The sequence below is a fragment of the Danio aesculapii genome, chromosome 17 (assembly GCF_903798145.1).
Source record: "Danio aesculapii chromosome 17, fDanAes4.1, whole genome shotgun sequence".
NCBI classification, from domain to species: Eukaryota; Metazoa; Chordata; class Actinopteri; order Cypriniformes; family Danionidae; genus Danio; species Danio aesculapii.
Window position 1 is genome coordinate 24,113,605 of NC_079451.1, and position 17,337 is coordinate 24,130,941.

Below are 17,337 nucleotides of genomic sequence, written 5' to 3' on the forward strand. Positions count from 1 at the left end.
CTTTAACCCACAGGAAGTCTTTTATCCACTCTTCGAAAAGTGTAAATGGTGGATTAACATTCACCACACAATCACTGATTAGATGTGCCGTTATTTGTAACTTCAGGTGGTTTGTAAAATAAACATCTGTCATTGTTGTTTCACTCTCTCGTACTCGGACCTTCACATTTTCGCGCCTGTAGCTCCCTGTCATTTGAAAGAAAGCGCTGACTGAGTGATTGACAGCTGACAATAACCAATCCATTCGCATTACGTTCAAGAGCAGTGGGCCAATCAGAAGAGCTTTAAGGCGGGGCAGGCATTCCGGGCTTTGTTTACTGTAGCAAGATGACATGACGACTGTTTTAAACTGTTCCTGAGAGCTGCGTTTGGCGTCTTAGGTGCAAATATGCATTCTGCGTGAATGTCTCCTAAATCTGCACATCCGGTGAACGAATTTCAAGCCCTGCAATTTTTTTAAAACCTTGAAAACACTATATTAAAAATCAAGCATTTTCCAGTACCCGTATGAACCCTGTATATATGGCGATATAATGATTTTTCTGAAAAAGTGGATCATGAAGTAATTTTTATCGTCCACGATCAAATATCGTGTTATCGCACAGCCCTAACTCAGTGGTAGTCTCATGGGACACCTTACTTACAGCATACATAATGACAAAAATAGTTTAATGTACTTGAATGCCTTGCTGGTTAAACCTTTCATCTTTGTGCTGGGCTGAGCATGGACATTTTTTTCTGAGCATATACAGTATACACCTGAAGCACCCTATATACAGTATGCGTGTGCACACTACAAAACCCATCAAACCCAACAAAGTGCCTGATTACAGTACTAGGTTATCCTTCATGTCTCATAGCACTAAAATTATATTTACCTATACCAGCTGGATTTAAATATAAACACATATGGTTATTGTGTCTAAAGTGAAAGTAAACAGTTAAGTGGATGTGTGACAATGTGTGCAGGTCTTAAAGTGACTGCAGATTAATAATAATAATAATAATGATGATGATGATGATGATGATGATGATGATGATGATAATGATGATGATGATAACAATAATAATAATAATAATAACAATAATAATTTTTCCTTACATCTATATAGCGCTTTCCTGGAAACTCAAAGTGCATTACACATTTTAGAGAGAATCTCATCATCCACCAACAGTGTGCAGCATCCACCTGGATGATGCGACAGCAGCCATATTGTGCCAGACCGCACACCACATATCAGTTGATTGGTGGAGACGAGACAGAGTGATCAACCCAATTGTGATATTGGGATGATTAGGATGGACAGAGGTCAGTGGGCAAATTTGGCCAGGATTAAACCCCTACTCGTTTTCAAAGAACATGCTGGGATTTTTAACGACCACAGAGAGTCAGGACCTCGGTTTAACGTATTATCCAAAAGACGGCACTCATTGAGCAGTATAAAATCCCCATCAATATACTGGGGCTTTAGGACCCACACAAACTGCAGATTGAGTCCCCCCTTCGGGTCTCACTAACACCATCTCTAGGAGCAACCTCACTTTCACATGTGGTCTCCCATCCAGGTATTGACCGGGTGGAGCCCTGCTTAACTTCAGTAGGTGACCTTGTGAGAGTTGCAGAGAGCTAGCTGCCGGAAAACATGCATAGACTAAACATGTATGCTGCCCAAATCTGTATTAATATCTTTATTTTGCAAGACACAAAAGAAGACACTGGTTATTGATGAACATGGGTGGCCAAACAGTTGCTGTACAACAAAATACTATGAAAGTCAGTGGAAGCCACTGACAACTTGAGAGTGAGTAAATGATGACAGACAGGGTTTCTGCAGGTTAAATTTAAGACTTTTAAGACATTTTTAAGATGATTATGAATGAAATTTAAGACCCATAAAGGGATAAAGGCTAAGGAATTTTTCAATTGGCCCAGATGGAAAAGTTTTTATTTGCCCTATCAAAAAAAAAAAAAATAAATAAAAATTATATATATAAAATTTAATACATTTAATAATGTAAATATTTATTTATTTTAAATATTGCGTAAAAACAAGCAAGCTCTACTTGTATCCATACACTTTTTTCCAACACAAACTTTCTTTAAAATAAAAAAAGAACAAACGTTTTAAAAGTTTTAAAAACTGTAATAAACTAAATCTATGCACACCTATCTGTCCAGGTCAATATCTTCAGCAGTAAATACATGGAGAACTTTTAAACAAATATTATTGTAAGGAAAATAATTAACCCATTATGATAAATAGAGTAAAAATGACTTTTTTAAAGTTAGAAAGTTTAGAAAGTTTAAAGTTTTATTGAGATGATTGTTGGTGATTATATGGGTTTGGGCCAGATTTGTTAACAATACATGAACAAAGGAAAACGAAGACCTGTTTAAAAAAGATTTAAGACCTGAAATACAATATTTCAGTAAATTTAAGACTTTATAGGGCTTAAAATTTAGATTTTGAGATTTACTGTAAGACATTTTAGACTTTTTAAGACCCTGCAGAAACCCTCGACAGAATAAAAATTTGGGCCAACTATGACTTTAATATCCGATAATACAAAAAACGAAACAATCTTTTTATATTTGCACATTCAATTTGTTAAATGCTCTTGATAAATAACCATATCCTAACTGAAAAAGCCTAAAACACTTTTTCTTTTATATGTACAAGATGTTTTGTTTATGTATTTATAATTTGTATCTTTCTTGTCTTTTATCTTTGTCATTAAAAAATATAACAATGATTTTTATCTTTTACTACTTTGGCCTAAGTCCTTTTTTTGTTTTGTTAGGTATGACTTTGCTTTTAAAATAAGACAGTCTGTTTGATTGTACTGCACAGACAACTTGCATATTAGTAAAACTAACAACAAAAAGATAAAATTATGACTTTTTTGGGGAAAAAATGCATATAATATGTTTCTCCACCCACCCATCTAATATTACACAACATTTACTCAATGCATAATTTCTGCACAAGGTCAAACCAAGTTTCAGATTCATTGGAAAAGAAAGTTGAGTTAGGTGACTTTGAATGTGGTGCGGTTGTTGCTGCAAGAGCGACTGGTCTAAGTATTACTGTTGGGATTTTCATGCTCAACCATCTAGTGAGCAGCAGTTCTGTGGGTGAAAATGTCATGTTGATGCCAGAGGTCAAAAGAGAACATCCATACTAGTTTGAGCTGATTGAAAAGCTGAAAGTAACTGAAATGATCATTAATTTGAACACACACCACATTGAAACTTTAAGAAGATGTGCTAGATTCAGTGAAAGACAAACTGGCAACACTCCTGCAGCTGGAAAAGAAGTACTGGAAAAATTGAACAACAGAACATTCAAATAGAAGTGTCAGATTTTGGTGTAAACAACCTGAAAGCATGGATCCATCCCGCCTTTAGGCTCCTGGTGGTGTAATTGTATGAGGGTTATTTGTGCTCCTTAGTACCAACTGAGCATCATTTATCCATCACAGATACCAAACATTGTTGCTGACCATGTCTATCCCTTTTTGATCACAGTGTGCCCATCTTGTGTTGGTTTCTTTTAGCACAAAGCTCAAATAAAATATTGAAATGTCCTCCAAGTCAGTAGATTTCAATCCAATGGATCATCTTTGTTATGTGGAACAAAAGAAGATTTGCATCATGAACGTGCAGTGACAAAATTTGTATCAACACTGTGATGCTAGTATGTCAATATAAACCAGAATCTCGGAGGAAGGTTTCTACTTTGGTGAAGGAGTGAAGGGGTGCATTCAGGTACTAGTTTTTTGCTTTAAAAAGTTTTTTTTTTTTTTGCTTCAAATCAGAGTTTGTAATATTAAACTCATAGTTGGCTGCTTTGATTCACGGCTTAAAACTTTTTAATTAATACTTTTTTCAAATCTCTATGGAAAAAATGTAATAAAAAAAACCTTCCGGAACCAAGGCTGCTCCAATATTAGGCAGGCTCTAGTGCACTCTATAATTTTTAGCACCCTTGCTCTTAGATGCCATAACTACATCCATTAACGAAGGCCATTCAAAACTAGCCATCTTCTGACTATTTCATTTTTATTCACAAGCAGCACTTATATCAAATTATATATATATATATATATATATATATATATATATATATATATATATATATATATATATATATATATATATATATATATATATAAACAATTTGTTTAGAGGCATGAAATTTTTAATGACATCATTAAATTTTTAATGACATCAAATGGCTGTGATTAAAAACCTGTGCACAAATATGGCTTTGATATGACTTCAAATCTAGAATACCTTCTTGGAGTCCTACAGCATCAATCAACTGGCATCAAGAAGATGAGAAACATTAACAGATAGATTTCTATCAGTGGTGTAGTCGGGGCTATACGCACGTATACTCCGTATGCCTACTTTTTTCCACGAGCTGTTTGGGTATTACGACTTCTGAGGATCAATAATTGCGTATACCCTCGGTATACTCACTGGGTTTGCAGATTAGACTACCCTAATTTACATGTATTTGCGTCCCCTTTAACTGTATACCAAATGTTTTTTTTAACTCGCATCTTAATTTGTTACAATTGGTGCAATTTGTATAAATTGCGCCATTCTCCGCCCCCTGACGAGCGCAGCAGCTGTGAGAAAGTTTCGTAAGTTTTTTGAAGACCCCGACAAGTCAACTAAGTGATGATGTCTCGCTGAAACGCTCAGGTAAAATTATAAAACAGCATGGGCGTTGCTTTAGCCCTCCTATATTTCTATTCAGCCCCCTTAAAAGTTTTGCGATTAGCTCATGAACTGTACACTACTATATTATCGCCTCAGTCCCCTTTAATTTTGATATGAAATTGCCGGCAGACTTCTGCAGCTCCGTTTTCAGCTAGTTTTACATTTAATCAGCAAACCACAGCTGTGCAGTGCGAGAGCACAAGGTGAGTGTGTGTGTTTATCGAAAGATTGTTTTAATATCTGCATATACAGAAACACTTGTATCACTTGTACCCCAATGGGTCATAGAGGAGCGTTCGGGTTTCCCCATCTACTGTTTCCTCTGCGCTACCCTCATCATCACAGCTGTTTCCTCCAGCGAAAATGCAGCTCTTAACGAACATATCGCTATGTTTATTTCAAAATTAACTATGAAAATAAAACGCATTACAGTGCATGTGGCATTAACTATAGCATACATTCATGCACAGGATTAAACACAGTGACAGAACTGCTCAGTGAATGTATACATTTTAACTGCATATCAGAGTGAAACATCACGTGTTGTATCGTATTATTTATTTTTCCTATTATGACTTATATTATTTTTATATGTTCATATTTATGCTGCTTTGAATTTATAAAGTGGCCGTTTTATTTATTTAATATATGGAAAAATTTATTGAATATAGAAAATGATTTGTACTACAGTAAACGGGTATGTTGAGGCTATTTGGCTCATTCAGAACTTAAATGGCTTTGCCTGTCTATGAAATACAGTGGAATACTGTTTAATATGCAACCCTACCATATTAGTCAAACATTTTTATCTGTATTATTTTAAATTCCTACCAAAATGCTTAACAATAAGGAATTTAAAAGAGAAACTACTAGTATATAATAGCGACAGCAGAAGACAGACTCCTAATAGCTTGGTTTAAAACAAGCATGCACAAATGTGACAATCAAACATAATAGCTGATTGATGTTTAAAGGAACCTATTAAATGTAAAGTAATAAGCCAGTAAAGAAAGAAAGTTTTAATATTAAAATGATTAAATAAGCTACATACTTTAGCTTATTTCTATTTTTAAAGAAGTGTGCTTTGCTTTTGTTTTCCTGATTTCATTTTTTTTATTTTAAATGTACAGTTTATGTTAACAACATACAGTACTTGATACAGCTGTCTTGAAACATGATTTTTTTGTACAGTATTTTAAGTTTTTTACAAGTCTCTTTAGAGTTAAACAGTTGCGTTTTACCAAAGCATAATACATTCAGCCAATCTCTGGGTCTGCTGGGGGCACTATTACCTAAACATAAATCATTGAATAGGATTAGATTATTAGAATCTCGCTTTAAAACAAACTATTTTTTTTCTTTTTAAATGGATAGTTTTACCAAAAAATGATTTTTTTTTACTCAACCTTTACTTGTTCCAAAACAGTTTGTCTTTTTATCCTTCTGTTGAACACAAAATAAGATATTTTGAAGAAAGCTAGAAACCTGTAACCATTGACTTACATTGACATAGTATTTGTTTTTCCTTTCGTGGAAGTTAAGTTACACTTAATTGATGTTAAATTATATATATATTTTATTTTTTTAATTTGGGTTGGGTGCAATAGTACACCACCTTTTTTTTTAGGACTACACCACTGATTTCTATCGACCACACAAGGTGGTGGCTTCCACCAGTGGCTTGGCATCTCAGGTCCCCATTGTGCATCATGCAAACCGCCCAAAGAGAGATGCACTTAGCACTTAACAGCAGCAGTGACAAGGCACCATTACATTCAGGTATACCTCATCACACACTGTCCACCCTACTCAACACTTATGTCCGCTCAGGTCAGAAACCTGGCTGCAGGCTGGAGAACAAAACAGACAGCTTGGCTCTGATGCGAAGAGAAGAACGTCACAGAACCATTAAAAAAATGCAAGCTCCTCACAGCAACTGTGCGTGGAATGCAAAATGAAGGCTTACCTCAAAACTATGACACTACACCGCCAGGAGGATTTTTTTTAGCAAACATTTAGATTTTGGGACTCTTCCTAGCTTTCAGAGGTCTGACAGAGCTCCTCAGGGAATCACCGAGCTCTTCTGCAGTCGTGCAGATTCAGTGATTTCCCTCGTGGCCGTCTCTTCCCTGCACTAACTCAGTGGGACTGCTCTTCCTCTCCACTGAAAATGCAGCACTGAGACCAAGATGAGAGGCGTAGAGTGCTGCCTATCTAAAACCGCACACAGGCTACGGGACTGATAAGCCCTCTGCAAGATACAACGAGGAGTGGGGCGTTGAGAGAATTAAGACCACTTGAGTGAGGGTGAAATGGAGAGTACTGCGGCGAGTCCAGAAGCGTATCCGATGAATGATACATACAGGAGTGCATGAAGCCGAAACACAGAATGTTGTTATCGTTTTGTGATAATCAAAATGTCACATTATTCAGGATTATATGGCATCCTCTTGAGCCGAGAAGCATAACATTGATTTGGGACTCACGGTAGCATCACATATTGCATACGTCTTGTGTATTTTATCATTTGCACATATTTGTACAGCATATTTAGGTGAGGTGAGAATGGCATTTCTATATATTTCAGGATGTCTGTGGAATATTTAAAATAAGTAGAAAGTATTTAAAACATTTTTAAAAATCCCTAATGAGCTGTGTCAAGTCAAATGGTGGACTGAATCATTGGGGAGCATTTGAACAATTTACATTTGAAATATAAAAATATGAATATAAATGAGAAGCTGTTTCAATCTTATTTCAAAGTCTTTTTCTCCTACTAATTATTCACATTTTCAAAAACCAGTGAGAAAATGCCTAAATACAGTGAATAGCATTTGTAATATTATTCCCTGCAAATATACACTCACCGGCCACTTTATTAGGTACAGCTTACTAAACCTTCATGCCGTAGATTCAATAAGGTACTGGAAATTTTCCTCAGAGATTTTGGTCCATGTTGACATGATAGCATCACACAGTTGCTGCAGATTTGTCGGCTGCAAATCCATGATGCGAATCTCCCGTTGCACCACATCCTGAAAGTGCTCTATTGGATTGAGTTCTGGTGACTGTGGAGGTCATTTGAGTAAAGTGAACTCATTGTGATGTTCAAGAAACCAGTCTGAGATTATTCGTGCTTTATGACATGGCACGTTATACTGCTGGAAGTAGCCATCAGAAGATGTGAACACTGTGGTCATAAAGGGATGGACATGGTCAGCAACAATACTCAAGTAGGCTGTGGCGTTGACATGATGCTCAACTGATACTAATGAGCCCAAAATCCCCCACACCATTATACAACCACTACCAACCTGAACCCTGAAGTCTGACCCTACCTTCCGAATGTGTGTGTGTGTACGTGTGTGTATATATATATATATATATATATATATATATATATATATATATATATATATATATATATATATGTATATATATATATATATATATATATATATATATATATATATATATAGCAATTCATTACTTGTGAAATATACGTTATATTTTTAGGCTTGCTTTGAAATGAAATTGACTATTTGTGTCATGTAGAAAATACACTTTAATGGGAAAAAAGTTCAACATTTCCCTTGTGCATTTTCAACAGGTAGCTGTTTATGATGAATTCTGTCCATAGTATATTACAGATATATATTACAGAGGCAATACATTTCCCAGTCTCTTCATTCTGTGCCAGACATCATATCAAGGAGCTATAATTAATACAGCAGCTCACTGAGTATTAAATGGTATTATACTGTAGTTTTCAACACCACAGAATGTCTCATAAGTAATTTAGTTTTCTATTTCCAACCAGTAGCATACTTTATGCATGGTTCTTATTGCTTATTTAGATTTATGAGGTTTCCTTTCACTTTCTCGAATAAAACAGCACACCCTAATTTAATTAACAACATGAATATTCTTTTCAATTTCTAATATTTTTATCTTTCTTATCTTTTGAAAATATCTTATCTCACTTACTAGAAGTACTGTGGTGGTCCAGTATCCAGTAATGAGCAATGGTGTTGGCTTTGAGTCCAGAAGGTGTGTTTACAAAAATGTATTTTCCTTAGTTTTCCCTTAGCATTAGTGAAAAAGTTTAGCATAATGGCAATATTGTCAAATCCATTTCAGTTCACATGGATAAGCGAAAATATCTAAAAACACTTTATCATGCATGTCTGTTCAATAGCTAGTAATGCCACTTGGCAAAGAAACTCTACATGCCTGCAGACATATACATATTTTATTGAATTACTTTATAGAATGATGCATACAAACAATCAAGGCAATAAGCACTTGTGCATGACTACAGACTTCAAATTGTATTTTTGTCGAAATAATATCTTTATTATATTTTTATTATATTCATAATTTGCACTTTGTAACCAGCTCTAATTTTTTTTAATTTTTATATAAATATAATACATAAAAGCTTTTACTTTTTTGAGTGCAAGTCCAACTAAGCACTACTGTATGAACTACAGAGCTTGATCTGACTTTATCCATCAATATAAATTACGCATGCCTCTAATTTTCTGCTTTCAGACAGGATGTGAAAAGCACTGAATTATAAACCCATTCATTTCAATGGCTTGTGCTTTACAAGGGCAGCTTGTTCCTGTGTCGACCTAAACACAAGAGCTTTTGAACGCATATTGACTAGCTTGTGTATGTGCCCAAGTCAAGGTTCAATATATATAAAAATAATAAATAATAAACATATAATTATTACAAAGAACTATCAACCAAGAATTTTATTTTCAGTGTATCTGTAATATAAATGCATAAATTCAAACCACGGTGTTTGTAACTTGTAAAAACACATACATTTCATTCAACCACTGACTTATAACCAACTATCATTGTCAATACTCACCAAAACGTATTTGTATGTGTATCTAATCACAATAACCAAATGATAACTTAATCCATACGTAAAAATACATATTAATACAATTCTGGAAGTGCGAAAACATTGACGTTTAACTAACATTCTTGCTTGGCCTTATTTAAGAAAATATTTTATATTAAGTTTGCAAAAATATATTTAAAAAATGTTAAATGAAAGAATAAATATTACAAACTAGTCAACATTCTGAATTGCCAGAACTCAAACCTCTGACCTTTAGATCACAAGTCCAATTCACTAACCATTAGGCAAAACAAGCGTAATAACCTAACAAGACTCAAAAACACATGCAAATTTTAGTGACCGTGTGTATAGCTCTGCACTTGGTTGAACTTGTAAAATTAGGTTTTTAAATGTGTCTGTGATCAGACCTAGTCTGCTAAAAGTTATCAAGTAATCAAGCTCAAGTAATCAAACTCAATTTCAACCAAATCGAATGAGCAGATTCATGCATACGATCAAACACAGAGGTTCTCACCTGTGGCCGTGGATGTCCTGACACCAGGCAGGTCAGCTCCAATGTCTCCCCCTCGCGGATGGTGTAGACCCTCTCTGTGTAGCGCTCCTCCTCAATGTTGCATGCGTGACCGGAGTGGATGATCTGAACGGTTGGTGGAGCTGCATTAGGGAAAGAGACGAAAAAAAAACCCCGATATAGTTCAGTTCACTGGATCATTTTAGGTCGAATCATCAACCAGCCACATTGCAGAAAGCTGTCATGGAGGGAAAATAAAATTCCTGCCACACCAGACTGATGCTTTCAGCCCAAATCAAATTCAAGGTGAGGCTGTGCAATCATTCACCTCGCTCCGGCAGATGTAATTTGCACTACACCAGTTGCTCTGTTATGTAGAAGAATCTTGGACTTGCATTTCCAAGCAATTTTCCAAGCAGACAAAAATACCCTCATCTAAGCATTACCTTATAGTACATCTTGAAGATGCGTAGGCGACTGATGAGGCAAAGTGCCTGTATTATTGATTTCCCCACTAAGCAGCAGATTTGAGCTCGGGTGCAGTGCAGTGTGCTTGCTTGATGATGTTTCCTACACTGATCTACACTTACCAAGCACTTCCAGAATGCTTTTTTTATTTTAAAACACTTAAACTTGCATATCCTTATTAAGACTCTTCTGTGTTTTTACCAATATACAATATCAGTGATACAGAATAAGTACCAGTATGATTGGAACTTTTGATAGCTAAATTGAAGGTGCTTTAATTTCTATAAAAATGAACGTTTAAATGGGTCAGAATTAGTGTTAAGGATAGAGCTGCCCAATATATTGTTTCAGCATCATTATTGCAATGTGCGCATCCGCAATTGTCACGATCACCAGCGATCTAAACACCATAGATTGCTGGAAAACATTCACAATCGCTAACGGACTACAAATCTTCCATTTCATGGACTACAACATCATACATGCACTCCGCTCACACACACATGTTCCTGATCCTGACTGATTGCATACACACCACAGGAGGATTGTCAAGGACTGATTACACACACTATTTAAGCAGCACCTCTGTTGTCAGTGTCACTTCCTGTTACAGCAATAGTCACATCGCAAGATATGCAATGTTGAGTCTGAATTATAGTTGACCAGGAGCTACAGAACTGCATTTAATTACAGTATTTATATGACATTTACTTATGCCAAAAATATTTTTTCTACTTAACTTTTGTCTTGTTTCTATTTCAAATATATACATTTCAAAGTGAAAACTAAATTTATTTATCCCACTGGCAGATAATTTAGCTTGTTTTAAGGTAAAACCCTTAATTTTGACTTCTAGTTGAAAACAAAACATTTTCACTTGATCTAAGAATTTTTAGATATTTGGACTGAAAATGAGACAAAGTAAGAAAAATCTTTTTTATATATTTTTTTGCATTGTGATTATTACATTTCTGTACCTGAATACATGTACTTTTAGACTCCCCAGAAAAAAACTCAAATAGTGCTATTCAAACTATCTTGTGAAACTGTGTTCATATTGCAATATTTATCACAGAAATATAAAACATCGAAATATCAAATTTTCCAATATCGTGCAGCCCTAAGGATTAACAAAATATTACATATATATTCTCATTCATTTTCTTTTCGGCTTAGTCCCTTTATTAATCCGGGGTCGCCACAGCGGAATGAACCGCCAACTTACCCAGCACGTTTTTTTACGCAGTGGATGCCCTTCCAGCTGCAACCTATCTCTGGGAAACATCCACACACTCATTCATTCACACTTATACACTACGGACAATTTAGCCTACCCAATTCACCTGTACCGTATGTCTTTGGACTGTGGGGGAAACCGGAGCGCCCGGAGGACACACAGACACGCCAACTGACCAAGCTGAGGCTCGAACCAGCAACCTTCTTGCTATGAGGCGACAGCACTACCTACTGCACCACTGCGTCGCCATTTATATAACTCATGTCTAATAACTGGTTTATTTTATCTTTGCCATGATGACAGTAAATAATATTTGACTAGATATTTTTCAAGACACTTCTATACAGTTTACATTTAAAGGCTTAACTAGGTTAATTAGGTTAACTAGGCAAGTTAGGGTAATTAGGCAAGTTATTGTGTAATGATGGTTTGTTCTGTAGACAATCGAAAAAAATTAGCCTAAAGAGGCTAATAATTTTGACCTTGAAATGGTTCATAAAAAATTAAAAACTGCTTTTATTCTAGCCAAAATAAAACAAATAAGACTTTCTCCAGAAGAAAAAATATTATCAGACATACTGTGAAAATATCCTGAATCTGTTAAACATCATTTGGGAAATATTTAAAAAAGAAAAAAATTCAAAGGGGGGCTAATAATTCTGACTTCAACTGTGTGTGTGTATATATATATATATATATATATATATATATATATATATATATATATATATATATATATATATATATATATATATATATATATATATATTGGGTAATGAGTTAAAATATATATATTTGAATTTAACTCATTACCCAATTTCACGACTCATGTAAAACATACAAAAAGACATAATGAGATGAGCTGAAAGAAGGACACTTAACAAATCACAGATCCTGTGAATGATGACTAAAGTTACCCAGGCCAGTGAAAATTAAAATATTTTTCAATATAAATTAGATTGATTATTATGATTAAATTAATAAATATATAGTTATAAATGTAAAGATATAACATGTAAATATAGTTGATAATTCTGACTTCAACTGTATAATAAAGAAAGTCACACAGTATTTGTAGCTCTCCATGGCCAATATTCATCAGCATAAGCATAAACAAAAGTATATCCATCAGGGTTGGAAATAAAAAGTAACAAAAACACCCTATGCATACTCAAGACAATAAAACAAATCTACAGTTGTACAAATTTAACAATTAAAGTAAAAAAGTGTTGATTAGCAACATTATATTACAGCAGTATTCTTTCAGCTTTTCACATTTCTGTTGATCATACAGTATGAACACAATGGCCAATCAGAAGCATTTAGATTAGTCACTGCTGAAACACTGGAGTTTTCTTGAATGCACTCAAAGACTGAATTTTAATTACCACTTAAGCAGGAGAAAAAGGCGAGACGTAACAAACAGCCCCTCCTCTGCTTTTAAAGTAGCCAATAGTATTTCGTTTATATTACAGCATGGTCAGAGCTGTTGAGTATAAGCAAAGCTGCATCTGACAGCTTATGAGGGTCACAGCGAGTCTGTCTAACTGTTTCTCCTCTTGATCTCCTCCATATCGCATTAAAATATAACATTCTGTGTAGAATTCAAATGTATTTTATCATCAAAATTGCATATTTATACTAATAAATTTTGAAGTTTTGAATCCATAAATACAAATTTTGTCATTAAGAGATGGAAGAAGACTAGATTATTGATAACCTAAGTAAAATATTCCATATGGTGGAAGTACTGTAAGAGACTATGCATTCTGAAAGCATATCTCTTGTGTCATTGTTTTGTAGAATAATATTGTACATTATACAGTGCATAACCTTAAAACTTATCATACTGTAGTCAACTTATGAATGCATGGTTTCCGCTACATTCATTCTTCCATGGCGGGGTGCCACACCAAAATTCATCCCACCCCGGCTACATTACAGCTTCTCATTCAAAACATTCAGTTGCTTTTTTCTTAATAGCGGGTTATAATCGCACCAAAACATTTTAAAATGTAAGTGAATTATAACAGCGCAAACTTTTCTGTAACCGTAGCATTTGCATGTGCATTATTTGTTTAACCCTTTAAGGTGACGTGCTGACTGAGTGACTGACAGGTGTGTGATATGTGAACACGACATAGCTCTCAGTTAAGATGAACACAATTTTGATGATTATACTTTATAGATAAAGGTCTACTGCATACAATGACTTTATCTTGCTGGAGTTCATGGCCGTTTCACTTTACTTCAGGACGCATTAATGCCGCTCTGTAGGTCTATTGGAGACATTCATAAATATTTCTGGCAAATCTAATAAATGTTGGAGACATACTCGTTACATAAACGCACTGAATTGTAATTCAGCAGTGTTTATTTGAGAGCGCACAAGAAAATCGGCGCTTGAGCAGCATATATGAGGGCGTGCAAGAAGTTTTGTGCACGAATAGGGGAAATCGGCGCGCAAGCAAAGAGATTCACATGCTCGTATTACATGAATGCAATCTCGACTTGTAACACTGCGCTCACGACATTTGTCAATGAAATAACGCCATAGGTGTTAGTTGGTAGATCTGTGTAAAAGGCTGCTGCCACAGCTGGAAAAAATCCAGGAAGAAACACTGAAGTGGCTCATCACCTTTCATCAGAGTTGACCTAAAACTACTAAACATCAGCCATTCTTGTTTTAGGACAATTTTCAATTTTTGATCCACTTCAAATGTTGAATTTTGGCATTTATTTATTTAAAATAAATGCCAAAAGAATCAACTTTGACTTCATGGGGACTTCAATATATACATATATAATGTAGTGAGCTATTTTTAATATACATACTGCAGTATATATGTTTTATAGATATTGCCTAATGTAGTTAGCCACTTTTTGTGACCAGCTTGCAGAGCTGCCCACTATTTCCAAAAAGCAGCCCTGCAGAACTTTAACTACTTTTAATGGTGAGAGAAGTATAGGATGAAACAACAGAGTTTCCCAGCAGTTCCCCAACTCCAGCAAGCACACAGGAGTAATTGGGGCCGACACCACTTGGAATGAAGACATCTCAAAGATCTAATAGTGCACACTGGGCTACTGCTGAGGGTTTGGCTGATGACAGGAAACATGGCTGAAATGCATTATGTTGCAAGGTCTTCTCCTGGATGCCGAAACAAAAGGCAATAAATAAATAAATAAATAAAAAAACAGACGAAACTATTCTGTTCCTGTGTGCCAGCTGCCTGCTCTGCACCCTGGCCTAGTTTCACACCGGCTATTTTTAGAAAATCAGTGTCTTCCTCACAACCCGCCATATGACTGTGCTAATGTCCTTCCGTATGACGTCAAGGCTCCATGAAGCAGACATCACTGCGCAAGCTTCAATGGGACGTGCAGGAGGTGCATTCGGGATTATTATTGATTACAGAGAAGGCTCAGAGCGCTGTCTGACGTCTGCGTTACGACATCTGAACGATTCATGTAGACTACAGGCCACTCCCCATACAGCAAAAAAAAAAAATAAAAAATCTAGATAAAATACATTTGACATAGTGGAAGTGTATTTTTGATCTGGTAGGTTCAATAAAAAATAATTCTGAAATCTTTACATTTGAAACTTTATATATTCATTCATTTCTTTTCTTTTCGGCTTAGTCCCTTTATTGCGGAATGAACCGCCAACTTATTCAGCACATGTTTTACGCAGCAGCTGCCCTTTCAGCCGCAACCCATCCATGGGAAACATCCATACACACTCACTCACACTACACTACGGACAATTTAGCCTACCCAATTCACCTGTACCGCATTTGTTTGGACTGTGGGGGAAACCGGAGCACCCGGAGGAAACCCACACGAACACCGGGAGAACATGCAAACTCCACACAGAAATGCCAACTGACCCAGCCAAGGTTCAAACCAGCGGCCTTCTTGCTGTGAAGCGACAGCACTACCTACTGCGCCACTGCGTTGCCCTTAAACTTTATATACCAAAACATAACTCAAAATGTGTTTTATGGTTAGAAATTACATTTCCAACCATTCAAAAGAATGTGGAGGGAGATCTCTGAAGTATCCATTATTGCAAATCAATATATAAAAACATTGCATTCTAAAATAGTTTAGAGTAACATAAATACAGGGGCTGTAAACACTGTAAACACTGAAACTGAAACACTGGTCAATTTAGTGTTGGAAGTTTCATGGCTAAATTTGACCCCGTGGTGGCTATTCTTCACTGAATACATATTCCACCAATAAGAGCACAGTGTGAAGGTTTAATTAGCAGAGTAGTAGCACAGTTTTGCTTAAGAATGCAATGCACACAACATTATGAATGACATATCAAAGTTTAAAAGAATACAAATTGTTGTTACACATCTCCCTGGTGCATCTGTGACCAAGCCAGCAAGTCTTTGTGATGTATCAAGAGCCACGGTATTCAGTCTAATGTCAGCATACCACCAAGAAGGATGAACCACATCCAACAGTAGTAAGTTTGGACGCAAGAGAAAGCTGTCTGAAAGGGTGTTAACCTGAATTGAATCCAAAAAACATAAAACCACAGCAGCCCAACTCATTGCAGAATTAAACATGCCCCTCAATTCTCCTGTTTCCACTAAATCTGTTTGTCAGGAACTTTATAGGGTCAATATACATGGCCAGGCTGCTATAGACGAAACCTTTGGTCATTCGTGCCAATGTCCAACATCTGTTTCAACTGTGCCAGCAGCGAAAATGATGGGCTGTGGACAACGCTATACATGTATTGTTCTCTGATGAGTCCACCTTCACTGTCTTTGCCACATCCAGGAGAGTTACAGTGTAGAAAAGCCCCAAAGAAGTGTACTGTACCACCTAGAATGAATTATTTTGGTCTAAAACCAGACGTTTCAGTTTGTCCAACACCTGTATATCTTATGTACAGCAACAAAAATATGAGCATCTATACAAATAGAGCTGTAGCTGTAATGTTTGCCTGTTACAGTGGCAACCAAGAAGAGATTTCCCAATGTGTCCATGAACCATTTCTTTGTGTGTTTTAATATATATGATCTGGTTTCCCCCCACATTACAAAGACATAGGTGAGTTAGATAAACTAAAAATTGGCCATAATGTATGCATGTGTGTGATAATGAGACAGTGTATGGGTGTTTCCCAGCACTGGGGATGCACGAGTGAGTTAGTGTACCCTCAGTGTTGGGTTGTATAAAAAAATTCACAGCATAAAACACATGCCAAAAGTAATCGGTGGTTCATTCTGCTGTGGTTACCCCTGATAAATCAAGGACTAAGCCAAAGGAAAGTGAGTGGGTTGCATATGTAGAGAGGATTATCTTATATATATGAGTTATGTGACAGCACATATAACTGTGATAGGGATTTACATGAATGACATAAGCAACATGAACAGATCTTCATCTAAGGCATGTTGAGGCATATTATTACTTGCTCATATAAGTGTCAACATAAATGCACCCCTAACATATGTTTAGTAAGAGACGAGAGTAATTAG

The 17,337-nt window shown here is 35.8% G+C and overlaps 1 protein-coding gene across 1 annotated transcript in view; it reads right to left on the bottom strand.

Moving 5' to 3' along the window:
- The window catches only part of mdga2a (MAM domain containing glycosylphosphatidylinositol anchor 2a), a 228,554-nt gene that overhangs the window by 153,012 nt on the left and 58,205 nt on the right, over window positions 1-17,337 (bottom strand). Inside the window, exon 2 of the mRNA XM_056476965.1 lies at window positions 10,129-10,268. Coding sequence (XP_056332940.1) covers window positions 10,129-10,268 — 140 coding nt within the window. The remainder of the gene's footprint in view (window positions 1-10,128; window positions 10,269-17,337) is intronic.